Source organism: Bos grunniens, chromosome 21 (assembly GCF_055505025.1).
Source record: "Bos grunniens cultivar Pamir isolate PY7600 chromosome 21, Bosgru_T2T1.0, whole genome shotgun sequence".
NCBI lineage: Eukaryota > Metazoa > Chordata > Mammalia > Artiodactyla > Bovidae > Bos > Bos grunniens.
The window spans coordinates 53,817,485-53,842,709 of NC_141185.1; the positions used below are offsets into that span (position 1 = coordinate 53,817,485).

The 25,225-nt window shown below is 57.2% G+C and overlaps 1 protein-coding gene across 30 annotated transcripts in view; it reads left to right on the forward strand.

Annotated features, from left to right (window-relative positions):
• Nucleotides 1–24,978, forward strand: part of KLHL25 (kelch like family member 25) — an 89,948-nt gene extending 64,970 nt beyond the window's left edge. For 20 of the 30 annotated variants that reach the window (XM_086364682.1, XM_086364683.1, XM_086364689.1 and 17 more), the window contains 2 exons: nucleotides 9,553–11,350; nucleotides 23,383–24,978. In XM_086364682.1, the coding sequence (XP_086220808.1) occupies nucleotides 9,564–11,333 (1,770 nt within the window). In that variant the 5' untranslated portion in view covers nucleotides 9,553–9,563 and the 3' untranslated portion in view covers nucleotides 11,334–11,350; nucleotides 23,383–24,978. Of the gene's footprint in view, nucleotides 1–9,549; nucleotides 11,351–15,824; nucleotides 17,851–23,382 lie in introns of those variants that run through there. The other 10 variants (XM_086364688.1, XM_086364695.1, XM_086364699.1 and 7 more) reach the window with 2 other exon arrangements.
• The last annotated feature ends 247 nt before the right edge of the window (nucleotides 24,979–25,225 follow it).

Sequence of the window (25,225 nt, forward strand, 5' to 3'; positions counted from 1 at the left end):
TTTAGGATTTAAGGCTGGTTTGGCGGTGCTGAATTCTCTTAGCTTTTGCTTGTCTGTAAAGCTTTTGATTTCTCCATCAAATCTGAATGATGAACCTTGCTGGATAGAGTATTTTTGGTTGTAGGTTGTAGTATTTTTTTTCCTTTCATCACTTTAAATATATTGTGCTACTCCCTTCTGGCTTGCAGAGTTTCTTTTGAAAAACCAACTGTTACCTTATGGGGATTCCCTTATACGTTATTTGTTGCTTTTCTCTTGGGCTTTTGGTAATTTTTCCTTGTCTTTAATTTTTTTCAGTTTGATTAATATATGTCTCATTCTTTTCTTCTTGGGGTTTATTTTGTGTGAGACTCTGTGCTTGGACTTGAGCGTTTCCTTTCTTGTGTTGGGGAAGTTTTCAGCTCTTATGTCTTCAGATATTTTCTCAGATCTGTTCGTTTCCTTTTGGGACCCCTGCAGTGCCATTGCTGGTGTGTTTAATGTTGTCCCAGAGGTCTCTGAGACTCTCCTCATTTCTTTTCATTCTTTTTTCTTTATTCTGTTACACTTCAGTGATTTCCAACACTGTCTTTCAGCTCAATCATTTGTTCTTCTGCCTCAGTTATTCTGCTATTAATTCTTTCTAGTGTATTTTTTTTTTTTAGTTAAAAAATTTTTTTAATTTTAGGTACAGCATTCTATTACAGAGGTACATTTTGTGGTCCTTTCTGCTTTTAATCTTTAAAGATTTTTTGTTTATTGTTATTTTTATACAATTTTTAAAGGTTACTTTCCATTTACAGCTGGTCCTGGGGCTTGTTCAGGCTTCCTGGTGGGAAGGCCTGGTGTCTGCCCACTGTACGTGGAGCTGGGTCTTGTCCCTGTGGTGGGCAGGGCTGTGTCCAGTGGTGTGTTTAGAGGTGATGTGAGCTCAGCACCGCTTTAGGCGGCCTGTCTGTCCATGTGTGGGGCTCTGTTCACGTGCTGCTATTTGTTTGGCCTGTGGTGATCCAGCGCTGGTGCCTGCAGGTTACTGGGTAAGGTCAGGTCTTGATGCCTAAACGGCAGCCTCTGGGAGTGCTAACGTGGATCAGTATTCTCCCGGGCCTCTGCCACAGTGTCCTGTCGGGCAGTCAGCCACAGCCGACCCTTGTCTTCCCAGGAGGCCCTCCAGGACTCAGGTCGGCCCAGCCCCGGCTCCTCTGGAGCTTTGGGCCGGGTCTCAGTGTACCCTGTATGCCCCCCCAGAGTGGAGTCTCTGTTTCTCCCGTCCTGTGGTTCTCCTGCACTGCAGCCCCACCGGCCTTCAAAGCCAAGTGCTCTGAGGGCTCTTCATCCCGATGCCAGACCCTCAGGCTGGGGAGCCGACCAGGTGCTCAGGACCCTCTGGTAGGAGAACCTCTGTGATGTAATTACTTCCCAACCTGTGGGTCGCTCACCTGGAGGCTGCAGGATCTGATGGTGTCATGAAAGCACCCCTCCTGCCATCTCGTGGCGACTTCTTTGTCTTTGAATGTAAAATGTCTTTTTTTTTTGGTAGGTTCCTGTCTTTTTCTGCTGATGGTCGTTCAGCAGTTCATTGTGATTTTGAGGTTTTTGTGAGAGGAGGTGAGCTTGAGTCCTTCTGCTCTGCCATCTTTTCCAGTCGAGAGCCTTCCTTCACTGAATGCTTGCTGTCTCTCCTGCCTGTGCTGGCCGTTCCCCCCTTGACGTGGGTGTGCAGCTGCAGAGGCCCCTGTGCACTGTTGGGATGGTGTGGGCACTGCTTGGCGTCTGTTTGCAGGTCTCGTAGTGGCAGCTTGTGTCCATGCCACTCCTGGGACAGCGGGAGCAGGGTTTGGAGCCTGCTCATGGGTCTCCTTGGGAATTCCCTGGTAGCTCAGTTGGTAAAGAATCTGCTTGCAGTGCAGGACACCCGGGTGTGGAAGATCCCCTGGAGAAGGCAGTGGCACCCCACTCCAGTATCCTTGCCTAGAGAGTCCCATGGGCGGAGGAGCCTGGTGGGCTATAGTCCATGGGGTCACAAGAGTCGGACAAGACTTAGCAACTAAACCACCACCACCACATGGGTCTCCTGGGGCAGCTGCCGTCTGTGTACTCCTAGGACAGCGGGCACAGCGCTTGGTGCCTGCTTGCGGCACCATCAAGACCTGACCTTACCCAGTAACCTGCAGGCACCAGCGCTGGATCACCACAGGCCAAACAAATAGCAGCACGTGAACAGAGCCCCACACATGGACAGACAGGCCGCCTAAAGCGGTGCTGAGCTCACATCACCTCTTAGAGCAGCAACTCGCTCCCACCCCCAGAGCTCCTGCAGGCGGCGTCCTGTTGCCTAGGAGCAGTCACAGGGAGGGATGCCCTTATGATGGTCTGGCCCTCTCCTGGGGTACCCCCTAGAAATGGTGCCTTACCTCTCTGGCGGGCCCTCGCTGCTCCCGAGCATACCCTCAGTTGCCACACTCCAGCCTCTCCACGCAGCCAGCCCCTGTCCTCTTCTGACTGAAACCTGAGCCAGCACCCGGCCACCCCCCGCACCAGCAGATGAGTGCCTCAGGCGGGGGAGCTCTGGGCAGTGGTGCCCACCTCCCATGCAGGTTACTGTCTGCAGTGCCTTCTGCAAGCCAGGTGCCACGCTCTCCTCCTCCTCGGCACTGAAGCTCCCCCTCCAACTAGTCTGGTCTCCCCGCCAGTGAGAGGACTCCCCAGCTTGCAGGGACTTTTCCTCCTCCACAGCTCCGACCCTGGGGCACAGGCCCTGTTCCAGTTCCTTTCTTTGTCCCTGGGTCCTGTGTGGTTACACGGAGGTTTTCTTTCCCGTTGAGGAGTCTGTGGCCTTATGGCGGCATTCGGTAGGTGTTCTGCGTGAGTCACTCTGCTTGCAGATGTATTACTAGTGTTTGGCGGGAGGAGGTGAGCGCCCCATCCTGGTCCCCTGCCGTCGGTCCCGTGCCTTCTGTGTGGTGCATTTTAACCGCTTCCCTGCAGGGAAAGCCTGTGGTCACAGGAGCGGAGCTGTTGTAGGAACTGGATCGATACCTCTTAGTGGGATGATATATTGCTCGTCAGGAGCCTGGCAGTGTTGTGCAGGTAATTGATGTGCCTTGTATCCATCAAAGCCCAGGGTGATGCTTAGGTCATCAGAATAATCCTGAGATGCCTACAGCTCGAGAGGGTCTGACTTACTGGGGCCTCCGAAGGCAGGGGGCCACGGAGACAGGCTTCCAAGAGCCAGGACAGACCTGACTTGGCAAACATACTGTTGTTCCCCCCCGCCCCACCCCTTCTTAAAATCTTTAGTTTTGAGACAGGACAGAAGTCTTACAGGTACTCATGGAGAAGCAACACATGATCACAGTTGAAAGCAAAGACAGTCCAGTTGGAAAGTTTTTATACCTGTCAGCTAATGCTGAAGCTGAAGCTCTGAGCATGGCACGCTGCAGGGCTCAGAGGAATGGTGCTTAATATTCTTCCCCTTTTTCCTCTCCCTCTCCCAACAGAATCCACGCCAGCCTCCTCATAGTCCTCCTCAAGGGCAGCCATGTCCTCATGGGCCCCAGAAAACACTCCTTCCTCTGTGCCTTCACCCACGTGGCAGTGACCAGAGGCACGCTGGGCATCCCTCAGGTCAAATGTGTGGTCCAGGCCGCAGCGATGGCCATGGTGTTGCTCAGCAGGCACCCAGCTCGCTGGACTTGGCCCACACTTTCGGCGCTCACCCCTCCCGCCACTGGGAACCTCCTGTCTCACACCGGCTCTGGGTCCTCCAGCCCCAGCACAGGGCTGTGTGTGTCACTGGTACCAGTCACTGGTAATCATCTCGTGAAACCCATTCTTGGTGAATGGGGTGGCCTCCCCTGGTGGTGGGAGGGGTGGCAGGACTTCCCCCGCTGAGACCCCCTGGCAAGGCCAGCATCCTGTCCCCCAGTTCCAGTGAGTCCTACACTCACTGGGACTCCTGGCGGCCCGGGACGGGAAGGAAGGGGCAGAGGGCCTCAGGTCGGTGGTCACCAAGCCCCCGCGCTCCTCCTGTGCACAGCTCCCATCTGGGGCGGCACTGCACTCCCGGCCTGTGTTCAGCCTCTTGGCGGCCCCGGGGATGGATGCCATGTCACCCCACGGCTGAGTCAGCACCGCAGACTAGCGTCTCCAGGCCCCTCCTGGTTTTGGGACCTGTCACCATGGCTGGGCAGGTGCTGGGACCCCAGGGATGTGCGGCTTTGGCCAGCCCTGGATCCCATGGATCCCATGTCTAAAGAGCCTGGAGCGGGAAGAGAGTGGTTCCTGAGAACAGGCAGGTGTCAGGGTAAGCAGGAGGGGGTGCCTTGCTGGCTCAAGGGTCTCCCACTCGGATCCATTGTCACAGTCGGCCTGGCAGCATCCACAGCTGCCTCAGCCTGCATCTTCTCCGGAGCATGGCCGTGTGAGCACTGCAGCGGATGCTAGCAGGGAGAGCCTCGTGCTCCGTGTGCAGCTCGTCTTGGTCATCCAGTCCGGCTGAGCCTCCACTCTGTACCAGGTCCCATCGGTTAGCACCACACACAGTCCTTGCCTCAGGGGCCGGAGATACAGAAGGCAGATAAGCCTGTGATTGTAAGTTGTGACAAGTGCTGTAAGTGAGGGAGGTGTGGGGAGGAGAGAGAGCAAGCCTTTCAGGGACAGCGAGGTGGACGGCAGAGCATTCCAGGCAGAAGAGCAGCTCATGCAAAGGTCCTGAGGCCAGGGACACGTCCAGCACAGCTGGAGGGGCAGCTCTTTGGGAAATAGCAGGATGTGAGGACCCAGAAGCCACGGTGGGGACCTGGGATTTTACTGAGACTGCTGAGATGTCCTAGAGCTGGGTGTGGTGTGATCCAGGTGGTGCTTTTTAAAGGATAACTGTGGTCTCTGGGTAGATTCAGACCCGAGCAAAAGCAGAGGCTGGGGTGGGGGTTCTGTGAGTTGGGGGTGGTGGGGAGGGTCAGACAGGGATTCGTGTAGGAGGTAAGGCCACAGGGCTTGTATGAACTGGTGTGGGGGGCGGGGGTGGGATTTGAGCACGAGGGAGCGTGTTGGTGCTGTTTCGCAGGTTTGGGGGAACACTGAGAACTTCCCCAGACATGTCACAGTGGAGGGAACAATTCGGCTTCTGGGGATCTTGTAGCTGTGAGGCAGGGAGCCCAGGGTCGGGTACGCAGCCCTGGGGGACCCCTGGCTCCCAAGCCTGACCTCCCACACTGCTGGCCAGAGCTGAAGGGCAGCCCTGGGTACCTGTGGGCCTGGGTGAACACTGTGGTCCCCTCCATGTGTCTGAGCCTCAGTATTCCTGTCTGTAAATTGGGGCCAGTGGGCCTCTCGCTCCCTGGAATCCTGGGGCTTCGGGGCTGTTGCTAAAAGGCTGGCTCAGGTCCCGGCATCTCCTGAGAGGACGTGGGGCAGACAGGGAGGCGGCTGGCCTGGTAGGCAGCCTGCTCCCGGCTCTGCTCCGCAGAGCCAGGCCGGCCGCCGTCTGGGGGCTGGAGCCCACTGGGTGTATCTGTGCATCTCAGGATCTTGGCCTGGGAGGGGGTTGGCATCAGCGGGCAGGCATCCTCAGCGGAGTGGGACAGAAGTCAACTCTGGGCCCTGGCCACCCACTCAGCACTGCCCTCGGAGATGTCACCTGACCTCATTCTCCGGGCACACGTGGCTACTCTGTCGGGGTTTGCCGTGCTTTGGGGCACTTTCTCATCTTGGAGTCCTGCTCTGTCCTGCCCCTAAAGCCCCGCCCCCCCCACCAGGGTGTCTCCACCTGGATCCCTCCAGGGCGGTCCTGTGCACAGCACCCCAGGATGGAGGCGGGCCTAGCCCAACCTCACAGTCCCCTGCCCGGCCGCCCCAGCGTGGACCTGGGTCTGGGACAGAGGGAGGCGGGCCGCATGGGGCCAGAAAGCCTGAGAGGGCCTTTGCCCAGCGGCTTAGAGTGTGTGTGTGTCCATGTGTCACCACGTGGGGAGAGCAGGGCTGTCCACTCTCTGGCTGGCCCTGGGGCTGGGCCCTGTGCGCAGCAGCCTCCAAGCCCCCCGCCCCCACTCCCCGCAGGAGCAGGTACTGGTGACATCCTGGTCACACGGCTGGCATTCCACCCCGGCGCTGTCTGTAAAGTGAGTCCAGGAGGAGCTGCGCACCCACAGCATTCCAGACCACACTCCAGTGGGGCTCAGAAGCAGCCTGGCTTCCTGGCTGGGCGGGGCGCCGGGCAGAGGTGTTGAGGGACCCGGAGCAGGTGGGGCTGTGGGACAGCAGGAACTGAGGTCAAGCCTCGCCATCAGGGCCCTGAATCAGAGGCCTTGGAGCCAGTCCCCCAGGCGCCCCCAGATCAGAGGCCACGTCCCTCTAAAGGCCCCGGCACGCAGAGGCATGGTGGATGGCATCACCCAGTTGCACGCATGTGTGTGCTCTGTTGTGTCCAATGCTGTGCAACCCTGCAGACTGTAGCTCTCCAGGCTCCTCTGACCATGGGATTCTCCAGACAAGAGTACTGGAGTGGGTTGCCATTTCCTCCTCCAGGGGATCTTCCCGAGCCAGGGATTGAACTCAGGTCTTCTGCGTCTCCTGCATTGCCAGGCGGATTCTTCACCACTGAGCCACCTGGGAAGCCCCAGTGGACGGCCACATTTGGGAAAGTGTCCGATGATTGAGGGGCAGTAGCAGGAATGAGGATTAAGCAGTCACACAAGGTGCGGGGACCGTGCTGTGTGGTCTGGAATCAAGGGTGGGCAGTTCAGACCTGGTTGGGGGTTGCTGCTGCTGAGCTTGTGAGGCCAGGTCAGCACAGCCTGTTGTCTCTGACGCCCGGTCCCAGGGCCAGGCTCAGAGGTCAAGCTCTGTAAATAATTGCCAACAAGTGAGGGGCTCTCAGGAGGCCTGAACAGGGCAGGGGCTTTGTCTTACAAAAGAGGAGACTGAGTTGCAGAGAGAGTGGTGCCCTGGGTGGGTGGTAGCTTGGGGACCACTGTGTATAGTCTGGGTGTGGGGTCCTGCATTTTCCCACTCCTGCAGACTGCACACGGACAAGTACACCCCTGAGCCTGAGCTCTTCACCTGAGCCCTGTGGGCCACAGTGGCTGGTTTGCGCAGCCGTGTTCCTGGCGGGCCACTGGCCCATGGTCTGCCTGGAGCTCGGGGGCCAGAGCAGCGAGGCCAGGCCCAGCCCCGGTGTCTTCCCTGCCCAGCCAGGGAGCTGGGGCCTTGCCCGGGCAGCTCTCATCACGTCCCTGTGGCTTCCCTGGTTCTTTGCCAGGAGAGGAGGGAGCAAGGGAGACAGCCGTGCACTTGGACTCTAACTGGCAGTCCACCGAAGCTGGAGCACCGCCTTCCTTTATCAGGTCGTTGTCGTCGTTCAGTTGCTCAGTCGTGTTCGACTCTTTGTAGCCCCATGAACTACACGCCAGGCTTCCCTGTGCTTCACCAGCTCCTGGAGTTTGCTCAGACTCATGTCCATCAGGTCTGTGATGCCATCCAGCCATCTCATCTTCTGTCGCCCCCTTGTCCTCCTGCCCTCAATCTTTCCTAGCATCAGGGTCTTTTCCAGTGAGTCAGCTTTACAATTCAAGTGGCCAAAGTATTGGAGCTTCAGCATCGGTCCTTCCAATGAATATTCAGGGTTGATTTCCTTTAGGATTGACTTGATTGATCTCCTTGCTGTCCAAGGGACTCTCAAGAGTCTTCGCCAACACCACACCAGTTCGAAAGCATCAGTTCTTCGATGCTCAGACTTCTTTATGGTCCAACTTTCACATGCATACATGACTACTAGAAAAACCATAGCTTTGACTATACGGACCTTTGTTGGCAAAGTGATGTCTCTGCTTTTTGATACGCTGTAGGTTTGTCACTGCTTTTCTTCCAAGGAGCAGCGTCTTTTAATCTCATGGCTGCAGTCACCATCTGCAGTGATTTTGGAGCCCCAAAAAATAAAGTCACAGGTCATTGCTTCAGTACAAGAGTGACCTGGAGTGAGGAGGGGTCGGGGGTTGTTACACGTTTTTCTGGCCTTGTTACCAGCTGGAAGCACAGACTTCTGGGGTCAGGATGCTGAATGCAGTTTGCTTTTGGCCACTTCAAGGCCTAGGGTTTTGCCTGCTTGTTGGCTGAGCCTCGTTTCCACAGCACCATAGTGGGGTCTGGGGTCGTGTCATTGACCAGACTTTATTAATTAAAGTGCTTTGGAATCCCTGCATTCGAGCCCATGTCTGCTCCGGGGACCAGTGCCCTGAGCCCCATGTTCCTGGCCCAGCAGAGATGGGCAGACTGGGGCATGTGGGGTGCTCGCTGCGGCCCAGGAGCCCAGAGTTGCCTGTCGGGACCAGGGAGACTCCACCGGCTGCAGGTGTTCTGGCTGTGGTGGTTGAGGCAGACCCGGGTTGCTTCAGTGTCCTGCTGTCACCCAGGGCTTTGTCTCGACTTCCCGCTGGGATTCAGAATGGAGCAGGTGTCCAGGGAGTGAGCCACAGGCCAGCTGGCCTCATCGCAGCTGGGTCCAGAGGCCTCTAGAGAGCCCTGGATTTGCAGAGCATGTCTACACCGAGCACTTGGGCTGACAGTGGTTCATGGCGTGCTTTCCAAGGGCAAGGGTGATGAGTGTGGCCGTGGCTGCGTGGAGCCCGGCTCAGGACAGGGCCCCGCTGGGAGCAGAGCAGGGGCATGAGGCTCTGCCTGGGCTCTGTGGCTCCTTGGGGATGTTTTGCAAAAGCCCCCCTGCACGAATCTGAGTCTCCTTGGCCAACGGGGTGGCTGCTGGGCTGGAACTGGACAACCCACGTGGGAATCCTGGCTGTGGGAGTCAGGCAGCCAGGGTGCCTCTCTGAGCCTTGGCTTCCCTGGCTGCAGAATGGGGCCATGCAGCAGCATCTCTGAGCCAAGGAATGTATCCAGAGCACATGCTGCTTAGCACTGCCCTGCTGTCCTCTTTTTTATTCAAATTTATTTATTTTTGGCTGTGCTGGGTCTTCGTTGCTGCACAGGCTTTTCTCTGGTTGCAGCAAGCAGGAGCTCCTCTCCAGTTGTAGTGTACGGGCTTCTCATTGCGGGGGCCTCTCTTGGTGCAGAGCACAGGCTCTGGGGCCCATCACCAGTAGTGGCGGCACGTGGGCTCCGTAGTTGAGGCTCCCAGGCTCTGGAGCGCAGGCTCAGTAGTTGTGGTGCACGGGCTTAGTTGCTCCCCAGCATGTGAGGTCTTCCGGGTTCAGGGATCCAACCCATGTCTCCTGCATTGGCAGGGGGATTCTTTACCACTGAGCCACCAGGGACGCGAGCCCACCTGCTGTCTTCTTAACCGGGCCGGGGACACCGTGGCATGTTCTTGCAACCATGGGAGATGACTGTAGGTCAAAGTCACCTGGGCAGGCTCCTATTCAGAGATGAACCTCGGGTTTTACCACCGGAGTCATCCTTTGGCCGTCAGATTGAGGGGCGGGGCTTGGTCTGGGTGTGGCAGAGCTGAGCAGGGGTGGAGGGGGCCGGCCGGCTGGGTTTGGGGGATGCTGCGGGGGGCCCCAGGCCTGGCCCCTCTCACCTGTGGCCTCATCCCTCCCCCTCCCCACCACCCAGCAGGTCGGCTCAGCATGTCGGTCAGCGTCCACGAGACCCGCAAGTCGCGGAGCAGCACGGGCTCCATGAACATCACGCTGTTCCACAAGGCCTCGCACCCTGATTGCGTGCTGGCGCACCTCAACACGCTGCGCAAGCACCGTATGTTCACCGACGTGACGCTCTGGGCCGGCGACCGCGCCTTCCCCTGCCACCGCGCCGTGCTGGCCGCCTCCAGCCGCTACTTCGAGGCCATGTTCAGCCATGGCCTGCGGGAGAGCCACGATGACACGGTCAACTTCCAAGACAACCTGCACCCTGAGGTGCTGGAGCTGCTGCTGGACTTCGCCTACTCGTCGCGCATCGTCATCAATGAGGAGAACGCCGAGTCACTGCTGGAGGCGGGTGACATGCTGCAGTTCCACGACGTGCGGGACGCGGCCGCCGAGTTCCTGGAGAAGAACCTGTTCCCGTCCAACTGCCTGGGCATGATGCTGCTCTCGGACGCCCACCAGTGCCGCCGGCTCTACGAGTTCTCCTGGCGCATGTGCCTGGTGCACTTCGAGGCCGTGCGCCAGAGCGACGACTTCAACAGCCTCTCCAAGGACACCCTGCTGGACCTCGTCTCCAGCGACGAGCTGGAGGCGGAGGACGAGCGCGTGGTCTTCGAGGCCGTGCTGCAGTGGGTCCGGCACGACCTGGAGCAGCGCAAGGCCCACCTGCCGGAGCTCCTCCGCGGCGTGCGGCTGGCCCTGCTGCCCTCCGACTGTCTGAAGGAGGCCGCGTCCGGCGACGCCCTGCTCATGGCGGATGAACGCACGCGGCTGCTGGTGGATGAGGCGCTGCGCTGCAAGACCCGGATCCTGCAGAACGACGGCGTGGTCACCAGCCCCTGCGCCCGGCCGCGCCGGGCCGGCCACACGCTGCTCATCCTCGGGGGCCAGACCTTCATGTGCGACAAGATCTACCAGGTGGACCACAAGGCCAAGGAGATCATCCCGAAGGCGGACCTGCCCAGCCCCCGCAAGGAGTTCAGCGCCTCGGCCATCGGCTGCAAGGTCTACGTCACGGGGGGCCGGGGCTCTGAGAACGGGGTCTCCAAGGACGTGTGGGTGTACAACACCGTCCACGAGGAGTGGTCCAAGGCGGCGCCCATGCTGATCGCCCGCTTCGGCCACGGCTCCGCCGAGCTGGAGAACTGCCTCTACGTGGTCGGGGGCCACACGTCTCTGGCCGGCGTTTTCCCGGCCTCGCCGTCGGTCTCGCTGAAGCAGGTGGAGAAGTATGACCCCGGGGCGAACAAGTGGACCATGGTGGCCCCGCTGAGGGATGGCGTCAGCAACGCTGCGGTGGTGAGCGCCAAGCTGAAGCTCTTCGTGTTCGGGGGCACCAGCATCCACCGGGACATGGTGTCCAAGGTCCAGTGCTATGACCCGTCGGAAAACCGGTGGAGCATCAAGGCCGAGTGTCCGCAGCCCTGGCGGTACACCGCGGCCGCCGTGCTGGGCAGCCAGATCTTCATCATGGGCGGCGACACAGAATTCACGGCCGCCTCGGCCTACCGCTTCGACTGCGAGAGCAACCAGTGGACGCGGATTGGGGACATGACCGCCAAGCGCATGTCCTGCCACGCGCTGGCATCGGGCAACAAGCTCTACGTGGTGGGGGGCTACTTCGGCACCCAGCGGTGTAAGACCCTGGACTGCTACGACCCCACCTCGGACACGTGGAATTGCGTCACCACCGTGCCCTACTCGCTCATCCCCACGGCCTTCGTCAGCACCTGGAAGCACCTGCCCGCCTGAGGTGCGGAGCCAGCCAGGTGAGCCCCACTCCCCGCCCGAACCCAGTCGGGGCAAAGGCTGCATCTTCCGGGGAGGCTGGGTCAGTCAGGAAGCAGGTGACTGGGGGGCCTCTGGGACCCCTTTTTTCTACTCTGGAGCCAGAACCATCCCTCCCCCCCCTGCTCCTTACTGACAGTTAATCTTGAGCAAAGCCTGTAACCCTTTTGCCAGATGGGGGCAACCGTCTTAGACTGGTTCCTGGGGTCTGGCTGTAGATCAGTCATCGGGGGTCTGTGGACACATAATATGTGGCGTCTAGGCTAACTTTTGAAGTCTGGGGGCACAGTCTCCATGCAAGGGCACCCTCAGAGAACGGGGCTTCCAAGGACGCGTGGGTGTACAGCCACCAGCTGTGAGGTGGGGGTTCCCCAGAGCCGTCTTAGATCCAGCACTGGAAGTGCTCATGAGTGTGCTGAAGGCATATATTCCCAGTTATGGTTTAATTACGGGGAGAGGGTGCGGATTAAGCGGAGAGGGTGGAGATGCCTGGGGCAGAGCCCTGGACGGGGGTCCAGACGCGGAGCACCCCATCCACTCCCCGTGTGTTAACAGCATCCGTGAGTGATGGCACATGCACGGTACTGCCCACCAGGGAAGCTCACACAGCGTTGGTGTCCAGAGTTTTTATCAAGGCCCCATCGTGTGGGCATGACTGCTTGGCCACACGGTTACTCTCAAGTCAGCTGGTCCAGCATGACCCAAAGCCCCCCTAGGTCACACGGACGTCACTCTAAACAAAGACCCTCCTATCGGGTATGACACAGATCACCTCCCGGAAGCTAAGAGTGGACCTCTGGGGACTGAACTTGGGTCAATTACAGGCAGATTCTTGACCATCTAAGCCACCAGGGAAGCCCCTCTGTTTGGGCAAGGCCACCAATTCTGTCCTCCGCAAATGCTGAGCCCAGGCCTCAGCCCAGACCACTGCAGTTGGGGCGTCTGGGGCCCAGGGCTCAGAGCTGGAGTAGCCCTAGGCGAGTCCAGAGTGCAGTCAGGGCGAGTGCCCCACTGGGCGGGCCCGTGAGGAGCAGCGGGAGGGGAGTGGACGGGGCACTCGGGGGTGGGCGCGGGCACCGCGGGGCCGGACGCCGCTGTGGCATCTGGTGGGGCCAGGGCCCTGGGCCCAGCCTCTCCTGGGGGCAGCCGTGTGCTCCCCCGTGCGTGGGGGAGCCTCTCTTCTCCTCCCATCCCTCCACGAGATGGAGAGGAGGCCTTCCTCCGAGCATGGGAACAGCCCCCAGCAGGGCTGCCTCAGTTACCCCGGGTTACCACACTCTCTGATCTCAGTGACATCATTCCATGAAGTCACCGTGTGAAACAGGAAGGACATCGTGGAGGCCAGGGGCGAGGTGACACGGTCAAGCGCTCCTTGTGGGCATTGGAGGGGCAGGGGGCTGGCAGGAGGGGCTTGTCCAGGGTGCAGGACGGATGGAGTCAGGGGAAGGAGGCCAGCCTGTCCTGGCGGGGCCCTTTCTGGGGTGGGGGGTGCTTTCCTGCAGCCCTTCTGGGGTGATCCAACTGGCGCTGAGGTTGGATTCGGGTGTCCTGAGCCAGCCTGGCAGGGGCACAGGGGCTGGGACGGGGTGTAGACTGGTGGGCATGGGAGAAGGTCGTCCATGGTCACGTCCCGGCTCTTAGCTCGCCCCGGGTCTTCGTCCCTTGGGGCGGTGAGGTCCCGGGACCCCCGGTGGGTGGAAGGCAGAAGGCATTGGTCCTGGGGGCTCCAAGAAGCTCAGGGGAGGGTGGGATCAGATGCCAGGTCATGCCAGGGTGCCTTGATGCCCACCCCAGGCTGTCCTGGGTTCCAGCCTCTCCCTGCCCACAGCTGCTGCGCCATGCTCCTGCAGATCGGAGGAGCCAGCCCTTGGCCCCACGCTGTTCAGGTCACAGGAACAGTGTGAGGGGCCAGCCTGAGCTGAAAATTCATTTCCTCAATGGTATGGCGGCTGCTGACAAGAATACTGAAAAACACGCGACGGAGGCAGGCAGAGGCAGTCGTACTTGGCCGGGTGGCTTCTGAATGGAATCTGATGTTTCAGCTGCTAAGTCAGATCCAGCCAGGCCTTCGAGGCCCTTAAAGGGCTCCATCCCCAGCAGGCAGGTGAGGCTGGCCCCCTCAAAGAGGTCAGATCCACACAGGGTGTGAGGCCTTGTAAAAGAGTGGCCTGTGTGGGAACAGGCTTTGTTCTCCTTTAAGGTCTCTCTGCTTTGTTTGTTGAATCTGCTCTCTTCCTCTCTGGGAGAAAACTGACCGGCCACAGACCTTGGTCCCCTGGGGAGCAGGCTTCAAAGAGAACGTTGGCGTCTCTTGTTGGAAACCTGTGGTCTGTGGGCCCTGATGCCTCGTCCCATCTCAGGCCGCCCAGGGCCAGGGGCTGTGACCTTGTCTGGTGTTGGCCTGTCCTTGGGGCCCTGGAGGGCAGTTCCTCCCAAATAGGAGAGGGTGGGCGGGGAGATCAGCAGGACCGCATGAGCCTGCTACTTTCCCAGGACTTCCCCCTGTTTCAGGGACTGGGGAAGGGAAGCAGGAGTGGATCCTCAGCTCTGATTTGCTGGCTGCTTGACCCCAGTTGCTCAACTTCCCTGAGCCTCAGCTTTGCCATCTGGGAAATGGGGATAAAAATTGTATTCCTCACACTGGTTGAGTAGAAGAGATCAAGTGAGGGGCCGGGTTCAGAGTCAGCTTTCCTTTGAGGTTGTGATGAGGCTGGGATGGTGGTGATGGTTTCAGAATGCTTTGGGCGGCTACGGCCTCTGGATTGGGATGTCCGTGGGCCAGCCCCTCCTTCTGGAAGGGTCCTTCCCGCACGGTCGGGATTGCCCTTTCTGCGCCCTTGGCCAAGTGACGCACAGGTCTTGTCTCTTAGGCGCTCCTCAACCTGCGGCAGGTTCTGTGGACGAGGACCCAGCAGGGGCGCTGGGGCAGAGGGTGATGCCTGGGTGTGCCCGGCCCACCCTTGGCTCCAGGTGGATGGCGCAGTTGTAGCAGGATGGCCACCCGCGTCTGCTGCTGCCAGGCACGCAGAAGGCCCTGGCTCAGGTCCTGAGGGCCTTGGCCGGGGGCGGGGGTGGGAGGGGCCCGACAGCAGTGGTGGGTGAGAGGCTGGGCTCGAGCACCCTCGGCAAGGCTCACGGAGGCCGGGATGAGCAGAGACTACTGCCCCTGCTGCCCCCGCCCCCTCCAGCATGGACCACCCCTCCCAAAGCCTGGCTGCCAGCCGGGAACCCCCAGTGCTGGGGCCAGAGAAGGGGTCTGTACCAGTGTGTCCCGAGTGCCCCCCTCCCTGTGCTGCTGTTCCAGCCCCTCCTGCAGGCATCGGACCGGCCTGGGGTCCAGCCTGCAGTGCCTCTCTGGTCCCTGAACCAGAGACTCCAGGGACCACCAGCTGGAGAGCCCCTGCTCTGCAGCCCCCCGTCACCACGCCGGGTGACTCCCCCAGTCATCTCCAAGGGCTCCGTTTCTCAGCCGTGAGCTCGTGCCATCCTCTCGTAAGTGTCGGAGGTGCTGCTGGTACCGAGACCTGGGGTGGGTGTGTCAGGCCACAGCTGGTGAGGGCCGGAGCGGGATCTGAACCCTGGCTGGGCCCCAGGCCTGCAGGTGGCTCTGGAGGCCCAGGCCCCGAGCATCCCTGTGTCTGCGCCCTGGCACCAGTCGCTGCCCGCTGCAGTCCACCTGAGTGCTGCCTGGCAGTGGGGGTGGGGCGCTCTTCAAAGCTGACCGCCGGCAAGATCTCCAGGGCCAGCCCTTGGCTCCCGGGTCGCAGTCTGATCCTTGTCTCTAGGTGACAGTGGCCAGGAGGCTCCTGGAGCTAGGGTAGGCACCCATCTCTCTGGGCTGCCCGCCAAGTGTGGACCATGCATGGTCCTTCTTTTCTCTTGTTCTCTCTCCTGCCCTGACCCTGCCTGCCTCTGGCCTGTCTTTAAAGCATCAGGGCGGAGATGCAGGCTGCCAGGATCTGTCTTCTCCTCCTGGGCACTGTGGGGGACCAGCGCCAGGGGTGGGTGTGGGCAGGCACGCCCTCCAGTCCCGCTCTGGGAGAGGCCGAGCCTGTGATCCCCCTGCCCGAATTCTGGGGCACACCCCGCCACCACAGGAGGGCGGATTCAGCACATCCTGTTTGGCCTTAAAGAGGTGGTGGCCAGGAGGAAACCCCAGAGCTCGGGTTCGGGGCTGTGCTGAAGGGGGATGAAGCACCCCGCGTCCGTCCGTCCGTCTGCATGGTGTGGCCCCATGCCAGCCGGGATGGCCTTGGTGGCTGCGGGCCGCCTGCCAGGCCCCCCCCCGTTGGGTGATCCTCAGGACTGCGAAGGGTGGTCATGGGGCTGGCGGGGCGGCTGTGCATGGTGGTGGGGTGACTGCTGACCCCACGTCTGCTCTGCGAGGTGGACACGGGTCCTGTTGACTGGAAAAACAGTGCATAACCTAAGGGTTGAGAATTATGTTTTGTTCAGCAGACAAAACTTGGGACTTAAGCCCAGACCACAGCATCTCAGTTCTGAGGGACCACTCTGAAGAGGTCGGAGGGGAAGCCAGAGTATATAGGAGATTGTGCAACAAAGACCAGGGAGTCCGAACATGAAAAGATAACTGTTAATTAAAGACAACCAGTAGCTCAGCTGGTGAAGAATCCATCTGCAATGCAGGAGACCCTGGATTGATTCCTGGGGTCACGAAGATCCACTGAAGAAGGGACAGGGTACCCACTCCAGTAGTCTTGGGCTTCCCTGCTGGCTCAGACGGTGAAGAATCCGCCTGCACTGCGGGAAACCTGGGTTTGGTCCCTGGGTTGGGAAAATCCCCTGAAGGAGGAACTAGGAACACACTCCAGTATTCTTGCCCCAAGAATCCTATGGACAGAGGAGTCTGGCGGGCTACAGCCCATAGGGTCGCAAAGAGTCAGACGTGATGAAACACAGCACAGACATCACAAAATTCTTTCCTATGTATGGGAAGATGTAGGAGTCCGGGCTCTCTGAGGTCATCCCTTTGATGCGCACCTCAGCTCCTGGGGCCAGTGCCCTTGCCTTCCCTTCCTAGTCTCCCGGGTGCCCAGTCCGGGGAGGCTGTGATGGCTGAGGGCTGCAGCATTTTTTGTTTACTGATGTGGCAGGCAACGTTTTTTTTTTAATGTAGTCCATTTCACAGATAAGGAAACTAGGTCCCAGAGAGGCAGCTGCCAAAACTCAGGGCGACCCGAGTGACCTCGGAGTGGGTGCAGGCCTGGGCAGTGCCGCCCCCCAGCTCCTCTGCCGCCTCCTCAGCAACTCAGGACAGCCTAGAGGGGCTCCCCCCGGGTCAGAGCCTGGTCTGGGGCAGCAGTGGTGCCCTGCCCTGAGGGGAAGTCCATGTCCACCTTGTGTGCTGGCCGGGGATGGGGGGCCCAGGCCCCCGAGTTTTGGGTTCACCACCTTAGAGCATCTCCAGGTGTTCGGGGCCCGTGAGGAGCTCTGGCTAGTGAGGCGCTTGGAGGGATTGGGGGGCCTTCACCAGCCCCACCGAGAAAACAGCAGTCGCCCTGCCCAGCACACCCTTCTGGGAGCTTGCTGACTCCTGGGCTCCAGCAGCTTCGGCAGAGCCGGAGTCCGCCTTCCAGAGCCATGGGGGCGAGGGCGGCATCCCACTGAAGGAGAAAGGTCCACAGGTCCCTGCGCCGGCTGGAACTGTGTTCGTGATCCTGTTACTTAAGCAAGTCCAGACTCAGGACTAGACGTAAGCTCCCTGCCCTCGCAGCTCTCTCACAGCTGTCAGGCTGACAAATGCGCAGGTGAAACACCCAGAGCTGCAAGGCCAGGGATGCCGTCGCTGGGACCGAGGCTCTGCCTGCGGTTGTGTCGTCTCTGCCTCTCGGGTGGCTGAGTGTGTGGGTTGACGGGGAGGGGGGGCCTCCCCATGAGGCCCTCTCCGGCAGTTGGGTGTCACGGAGGGGGCCTGTTTTTGTTTTTTAATATCTATTTATGTATTTGGCTGCGCGGGTCTCAGTTTCATCTTTAGCCACCAGGGCAGCCCTCAGGTTCGGCACGTGGGACCTTTGATCTTTGTTGCAGCATGCCAACTCTTAGTTGTGGCATGCAGGATCGAGTTCCCTGACCAGGGGTTGAACCCGGGCCCCCTGCTTTGGAAGCATGGAGTCCAGCAACTGGACCACCGGGGAAGTCCTCAGAGAACCTGTTGTTAGAACCGCGCAGAGGTGGACAGCCCTGCGTCGCTGTCCCGAGTGTTCCCCGCTCCATACCCCCTCCAGCTCCTTTCTGGGCCTGCTGTGTCCTTTCTCCACGAGGTGAGCAGCCCAGGAGCTGAGCTCCGGCCAGGGACCCCACCTCCTGGACGGACACACGGCCACATCCCTGCTGGGAGCCGGGCCAGATTACGCCGAGCTGTCGCTGCGGGTTGGGCTATAGAAACTGACTGTCCTGGCCAGCTGGGCTTTCTTTGCTGCTCGCGGGACGTTTTACACTAAACCTTTCACATGCGTTACATGGCTCCATCCTTCTCTGGGAGGCAGGTATCTCGCCTCATTTTCTGCAGGGAAACGTGAACCTCAGAGCAGAGCACCCCGCACTGGAGTGGCCAGCGCTGGAGTGTGAGCTCTGCGGCCGTCTGAGCTCGTTCACCACTGCGTCTGTCCTGTGGGGCCAGGTTGACAGGCTGTGCAGCGAACATCTGTCGAGTGCAGGAACGAGTGTGTTGCCTGCTGCCCGCAGCTGTGCTGTCCCTCCTGACGGCGTGACTAGCCGTGGCCACGTCTGCACACTGCCCGCCCCCATGCTCTGACCATGTCCACCCTCCCCACCTTAGCATTTCCACCTCACTGGCCTGCGTTCTGCCTCAGAAGTGCAGGACTCCCACCCCAGGGTTTCTGCACATGCTACTCCTGCCTGGACTGCTCTTTGCCTCTCGAGCAAACTCCTCTCTGTCCTGCAGGTCTAGGGGTGTCCTTCCCACACCCTCTGCCACAGTACAAGTTCTTGTTTTAATCTCTGTTTTTTTTTACTATTATTTTTAAAGCTTTTATTTTACATTGGAGTGCAGCTGACTAACAGTGTTGTTAGTTTCAGGTGTGCCACAGTGATTCCGTTATCTGTATACTTGTATGTATTCTTTTTCAAATTCTTGTCCTGTTTAGGTTATTCTAGAATATTGAGCAGAGTTCCCTGTGCTGGCTATACAGTGGATCCTTGTTGGTTATCTTTTAACTTTATTACTTAAAAAGAAATCTCTTTCTCGGAGGAGAATTGCTTTACAGCATTGCGCTGGCTTCTGCCACACGTTCTGTGTGGGTCTTTGTTGCTGCGTGGGCTTTTCTGTAGTCCTGGGGAGTCAGGGCTGTTCTCTGTTACGGTCCGGGCTGCTCACTGCAGTGTCTTCTCTCCTGGTGCACAGGCTCCAGGGCGTGCAGGCTCGGTAGCTGTGGCTCCCGGGCTCTGCAGCACAGGCTCAGTTGCTCTGTGGCATGTGGGGTTTTCCCAGACCAGGGATCGAACCCGAGTCTCCTGTACTGGCAGGCAGATTCTTTACCACTGAGCCCCCAGGGAGCCCCTCGTTATCATTTTAAAATATAGCAGTGTGTAATGTCAGTCTCAAATTCCCAACCTCTGCCCACCCCCAGCTCTCCCCCTCTGGTAACCACGAATGCGTTCTCTCAAGTCTGTGCGTCTGTTTCTGTTCTGTAAATAAGCTCATTTGTATCACTTCTTCACATCTGTAAGTGATATCCTATGATATTTCTCTTTCTCTGACTTCACTTAGCATGAATCTCTAGGGGCATTCATGATGCTGCAGGTGGCATTAATTCTTTTTTTTTAGTTCAGTTGCTCAGTCGTGTCTGACTCTTTGTGACCCCATGGACTGCAGCATGCCAGGCTTCCCTGTCCATCATCAACTCCTGGGGCCTGGCTCAAACTCACGTCCACTGAGTTGGTGATACCTTCCAACCATCTCATCCTCTGTTGTCCCCTTCTCCTGCCTTCAATCTTTCCCAGCATCAGGGTCTTTTCCAATGAGTTGGCCCTTGGCATCAGGTGGCCAAAGTATTGGAGCTTCAGCATCAGTCCTTCCAAAGATATTCAGGACTACTTTGCTTTAGGATTGATTGGTTTGATCTCTTTGCAGTCCAAGGGACTCTCAAGAATCTTCTCCAACATCACAGTTCAAAAGCGTCAGTTCTTCAGTGCTCAGCTTTCCTTATGGTCCAACTCTCACATCTATACATGACTATTGGAAAAACCATAGCTTTGACTACACAGACCTTTGTTGGCAAAGTAATGTCTCTGCTTTTTTAATACGCTGTCTAGGTTTGTCATAGCTTTTCTTCTAAGGAGCAAGTGTCTTTTAATTTCATGGCTGCAGTGATTTTGGAGCCCCCCAAAAATAAAGTCTCTCACTGTTTCCAATTGTTTCCGCATCTATTTGCCATGAACTGATGGGACCTTATGTCATGATCTTTGTCTTTTGAATGTTGAGTTTTAAGACAACTTTTTCACTCTCCTCTTTCACTTTCATCAAGAGGCTCTCAGTTCCTCTTCGCTTTCTGCCATAAGGTTGGTGTCATCTGCATATCTGAGGTTATTGATATTTCTCCCAGCAGTCTTGATTCCGGCTTGTGCTCACCCAACCTGGCATTTCGCATGATGTACAAGTTAAATAAGCAGGGTGACTGTATACAGCCTTGACGTACTCCTTTCCCGATTTGGAGCCAGTCCATTGTTCCATGTCCAGTTCTAACTGTCGCTTCTTGACCTGCATACAGATTTCTCAGGAGGCAGGTAAGGTGGTTTGGTATTCCCATCTCTTTAAGAATTTTCCAGAGTTCATTGTGATCCACACAGTCAAAGGCTTTAGCATAGTCAATGAAGCAGAAGTAGATGTTTTTTTGGAACTCTTGCTTTTTCTATGATCCAGCACATGTTGCCAATTTGATCTCTGGTTCCTCCACCTTTTCTAACTCCAGTTTGAACACCTGGAATTTCTTAGTTCATGTACTATTGAAGCCGGGCTTGGAGAATTGGGAGCATTACTTTGCTAGCATGTGAGATGAGTGCAATTGTGTAGTAGTTTGAACATTCTTAGGCATCGCCTTTCTTTGGGATTGGAATGAAAACTGACTTTTTCCAGTCCTGTGGCCACTGCTGAGTTTTCCACATTTGCTGGCATATTGAGTGCAGCACTTTCACAGCATCATCTTTTAGGATTTGAAATAGCTCAGCTGGAATTCCATCACCTCTACTAGCTTTGTTCATAGTGATGCTTCCTAAGGCCCACTTGACTTCACACTCCAGGATGTCTGGCTCTAGGTGAGTGATCACACTGTCATGGTTATCTGGATCGTGAAGATCTTTTTTGTATAGTTTTTTTCTGTGTATTCTTGCCACCTCTTAATATCTTCTACTTCTGTTAGGTCCATATTGTTTCTGTCCTTTACTGTGACTATCTTTGCATGAAATGTTCCCTTGGTATCTCATATTTTCTTGAAGAGATCTCTAGTCTTCCCCATTCTGTTGTTTTCCTGTATTTCTTTGCACTGATCACTGAGGAGGGCTTTCTCTCTCCTTGCTATTCTTTGGAACTCTGCATTCAAATGGGTATATCTTTCCTTTTCTCCTTTGCCTTCTGCTTCTCTTCTTTTCACAGCTATTTTTAAGGCCTCCTCAGACAACCATTTGGCCTTTTTGTTTTTTTTCTTGGGGATGGCTTTGGTCACCACTTCCTATACAGTGTTATGAACCTCTGTCCATAGTTCTTCAGGTACTCTGTCATATCAAATCCCTTGAATCCATTTGTCTTTTCCACTGTATAATCATAAGGGATAAGTCATATCTGAATGGCCTATTGGTTTTCCCTACTTTTTTCAATTTAAGTCCGAATTTTGCAACAAGGAAAAATTGTCTCTTGTAACAGACTTAATAAAGTCTGTTTTGTCCGATATGATGATTGCTACCACAGCTTGCTTCTGGTTTCCATTTGCATGGGGTACCTTTCTTCATCCCTCACTTCTGGTCTGAGGCGCCCTAGGTCTGAAGTGGGCCTCTGTGGACAGCATGTATACTCTCCTTTTGCCATTTTGTTAATTGTTTTGGGTTTGTTTTTGTAGATCTTTTTTCATCCCATTTTGTTCTCTCGTGATTTGATGACTATAGTGTTGTGTGTAGATTCCTTTTTCTTTTTTGTGTTTATCCATTGTCAACTTTTGGTTTGCAGTTGCCTTCAAGTTTTGATATAGCGGCCTATATATAAACTAGGTTGTTGTAAGTTGCTGGCTTTCTCATCTCGAATGCATTTCCAGCATCCTGCATTTGTCTTCTCTTCTCACGCTGATGTCATATTTGTATGCAGGTCACTTCCTCATTTCCTGCCTTCACTCTAGTTTACCTGTATCAGGGAGTCTTCCCATGTGTACTTTGTTTCTAGTTGTAGCTTTTTCTTTTCCACCTTGAGAAGTTCCTTTATCATGAGCTGCAAAGCTGGTCTGGTGGTGCTGAATTCTCTTAGCTTTTGTCCGTCAGTGAACCTGTCGATTTTTCCATCAAATCTGAATGAGAACCTTGCTGGGTAGAGTATTCTTCGTTGTCGATTTTTTCATCAGTTTAAATGTAGTGTGACGCTTCCCAGGTGGCTCAGTGGTAAAGAGTCCTGTCAGTTCAGGTGGTGTGGGTTCAATCCCTGAACCCCTGGCAGGAAGATCCCCTGGAGAGGGAAATGGCAGCCCACTCCAGTATTCTCCCGTGGACAGAGGAGCCTGCTGGGCTACAGTCCACAGGGTCACGAAGAGACGGCTGCATTCTCAGGATGTGTCTAAGCAACCCGCCTGCTGATGGGCGGGGCTGGGTGGGGTCAGGTCCTGGTGAGGAAATGACGCCCTCCAGGAAGGCTCACGTCAGTGAGTACTCCCCAGAACGACCGCCTTCAGTGTCTTTGTCCCCGCCGTCTGCCACAGCTGCCCCCCCACCTCCACAGGAGACCCTCCAGTACCAGCAGGTAGGTAGGTCTGGCCTAGGCTCTTATGAGGTCACTGGTTTGTTTTTTTAACTGGGCCCTCGTGTGCATAAGACCTTCTGTGCAGCCTCCCAGAGTGGAGTTTCTGTTTCTCCCAGTCCTGTGGAATTCCTGCAGTCCAACCCTGCTGGCCTTCCAAGCCAGGTTCTCTTGAGGCGCCCCCTCCCATTCCAGACCGGGGAGCCTGACAGGGGGCTCAGAACTTTCATTCCCGCGGGACAACTTCTGTAATAATTTCCAGTTTGTGAGCTGCCCTCCTCGCGGGTCTGGGATTTGATTGTATCGAGATTGCACCCCTCCTGCTGTCATATTGTGGCTGCTTTGTCTTTGGACGCAACATATCTTCTTCGGTAGGCTCCAGCCTTTTGTTGTTGATGCCTGCTCAGCAGTTAATTGTAATTTCGGTGTTTTCGTAAGCGGGGGTGAGCGCACATCTTTCTGCTCTGCCGTTTTGTCTCCGCTGCTGTTTTACGCACTTGCTTTCTTCCGTGTTTTGTTGGCTTTTTCTTCCTTTGAGTGGAGCTCAGTTTCACTTGCTCATAGGCTGCAGATGCAGAAGGCTCTCACCCAGGACTTTAGACTGCCGTTCCTGGTGCAGAATGGCTCTCATCTCTTTTTTAAGTTTTGTTTTTTTCCCCACATATAGCATTTCTGTGTGTGTTGGCTGTATACATTTGTTCGTACAAGCCTGCAGTTTCTCCCGCTGGAGCACGATCCACAGAGACGGTAGCTGTGTCTGCCGTCCCCTTTCTCTGGGCCTGGCACATTGCCTGCTGGGTTGACGGTGTGCAGGGTGTGTGTCTGGAGAAGCTGAATGGAGGTGAGCAAAGCACAGCTCAGGGAGGTGATGGGCCTGTTCCGGGCCACACTGCTGTAGACGGGCGAGCTCCATTCTCATCCAGGCCTTCTGGCCGGGGCCTGAGCCCCAGCCCCTCCACGTGGCCTTGCAATCACGTCCAGCCCCAGGTGAGGACGGGGGGCAGTGGGGATTCACCTTTTCTCTCTCTCGTTCCTCTGCAGACGCTGCGCGTTTCTCCCCGCCCCACGGCCACGGCCCTCGCTCTTGCACGTGGCCCTGATCTTGTCCAGGGGATGCTCCGCCCGGCCCAGCGCTCTGAGCCGCCAGAAGCCGGCCCACCAGCCCTGGGAGTGGCGGCCTCGGGGGCTGCTCTGAGCTTCAGGGAAGAAGAGCCGTCTCCGTGTCCTGTGGGTCTGGCTGAGGCCTTGCCTGCTTTGCAGTGGTTTGCGGGGGGAGAGGACCTTTCAGGGGGCGTGGACGGATACCAGGACTCTCTCGGCCTGGAGGAGAAAGACACGTCTGCCAAGCCTTGAGGGCATCCTGGACTGGGGCAGGGGGCTGGGTGGGCTGGGGAGGGCGGGCAGCACAGTCCTGGGCTCCAGGCTTCCCTGGCGGTGTTGTAAAGTCTCCCCACACAAGACGCCCCTGGGAATGGGTGCATCAGGGCTGAGACTGGATTGTGCTGTGGAGAAAGTCTTAAGGGAGAGAACCGTTCAGTGACAACCACTAGGCTTTCTCAGCAAATGACCTCCAGGCCACCAGTGTTAAATAGGCTCCTGAGAGTCGGGCCTCACCCCCAGCGACCTCACCATCTCCCCGTCAGACCAGCCATGCCCCGGGTGCAGACACAGGTGTGCAGAGGCCCTGGGTGGCACGTGCCTGTGGGGCTTCCCATCACCTCCCCTCAGAGCCCAGCCCAAGAGGCAGCGATGACCCCATTTCCTGCCAGGAGCACACTGACCCCAGAGTGGGACCATACCTGCCCAGACCAGGAGCACATGTGAGCTGGGCACCACTGGGGGACTCCAGGGTGCCCACGACAGACCCCACCAAGGGCTGGACTCAGCTTGGAGGATGACACAGCCCCGTGACACTGGCCTCTCAACCTTCCAGCTGGTGATGGGGTCTGGCTCATGTGTCCCCTGAGCTCAGAACGTGACCATGGTCATGAGAGAACTGCCAGGCCTTTGTTCATTTTCCCACCTCCCAAGTATTGGGCTCCTCACGGGTCCAGCCGCAGCCTTGGGTTTCTGGAAAGGTCGGCTCCTACCAGCGGCTCCCGTCACGTAGTGTTAGAGGGTGTGGGCTTGTTCCCTGGCTGCCCTGGGGCACCGTGGAGGCCAGACAGGTGGTTTCCCAGGCCGCATGCCGTGCGCACCTTGTGGCTTGGCGCTCCCAAGTAGGCTGTAGTACTCGTGGGGCTGGTTGCTTTCCAGTTGGGCTGTGGGCGTCTCCTGGGGCCCCGAGGGCATCTTTAGGGCACAATTCGCCCACATATGTGCACCAGCCATAGGCCATCAGTTTCCCCTGGGGAAAGGCAGACGGCACGTCTCCAGGTTCCTGGGACCCCACGGCCCCCGTCTTTGTCAGAGGCCACCCCCTGCTCTCAGTGCTTCCTCTCAGCCACCCAGAAGCCGGGGCCCTGGTCCCAGGAGATGCCTCAGCCTGAGACGCCCGGGAGGCGGCAGCCCCGGCCTGTTGGATTGCTGCGCTAAGCACAGGTCTGACAGCACAAAGGACCTCACAGTGGTGCTTTCTCCACAAGTTGTGTTGTTTTTACCCATTTCTAACTTAATAAAAGAGTTGAGAAATCTTGCCTTCCTGGGGTGCCGAGGCCAGTCTTGGGGGACGCAAGGCGTGAGCAGGCTGATGTCCGCTGCAGCAGTCAGGGCTCATGGCCTGCTGTGCTGGGGAAGACCCACAGGCACCCAGAGGACAGGGCCTCCTGCCCTCAGGTCGTTTCAGCACCACAGGCCTTACATTGATTCTCCTGTGGCGTGCTGAGTACTCCTTCCCTGAAAAGCCCCTGCATGAGTGTCAACTTAAAGATGTAATTCCCCTGAT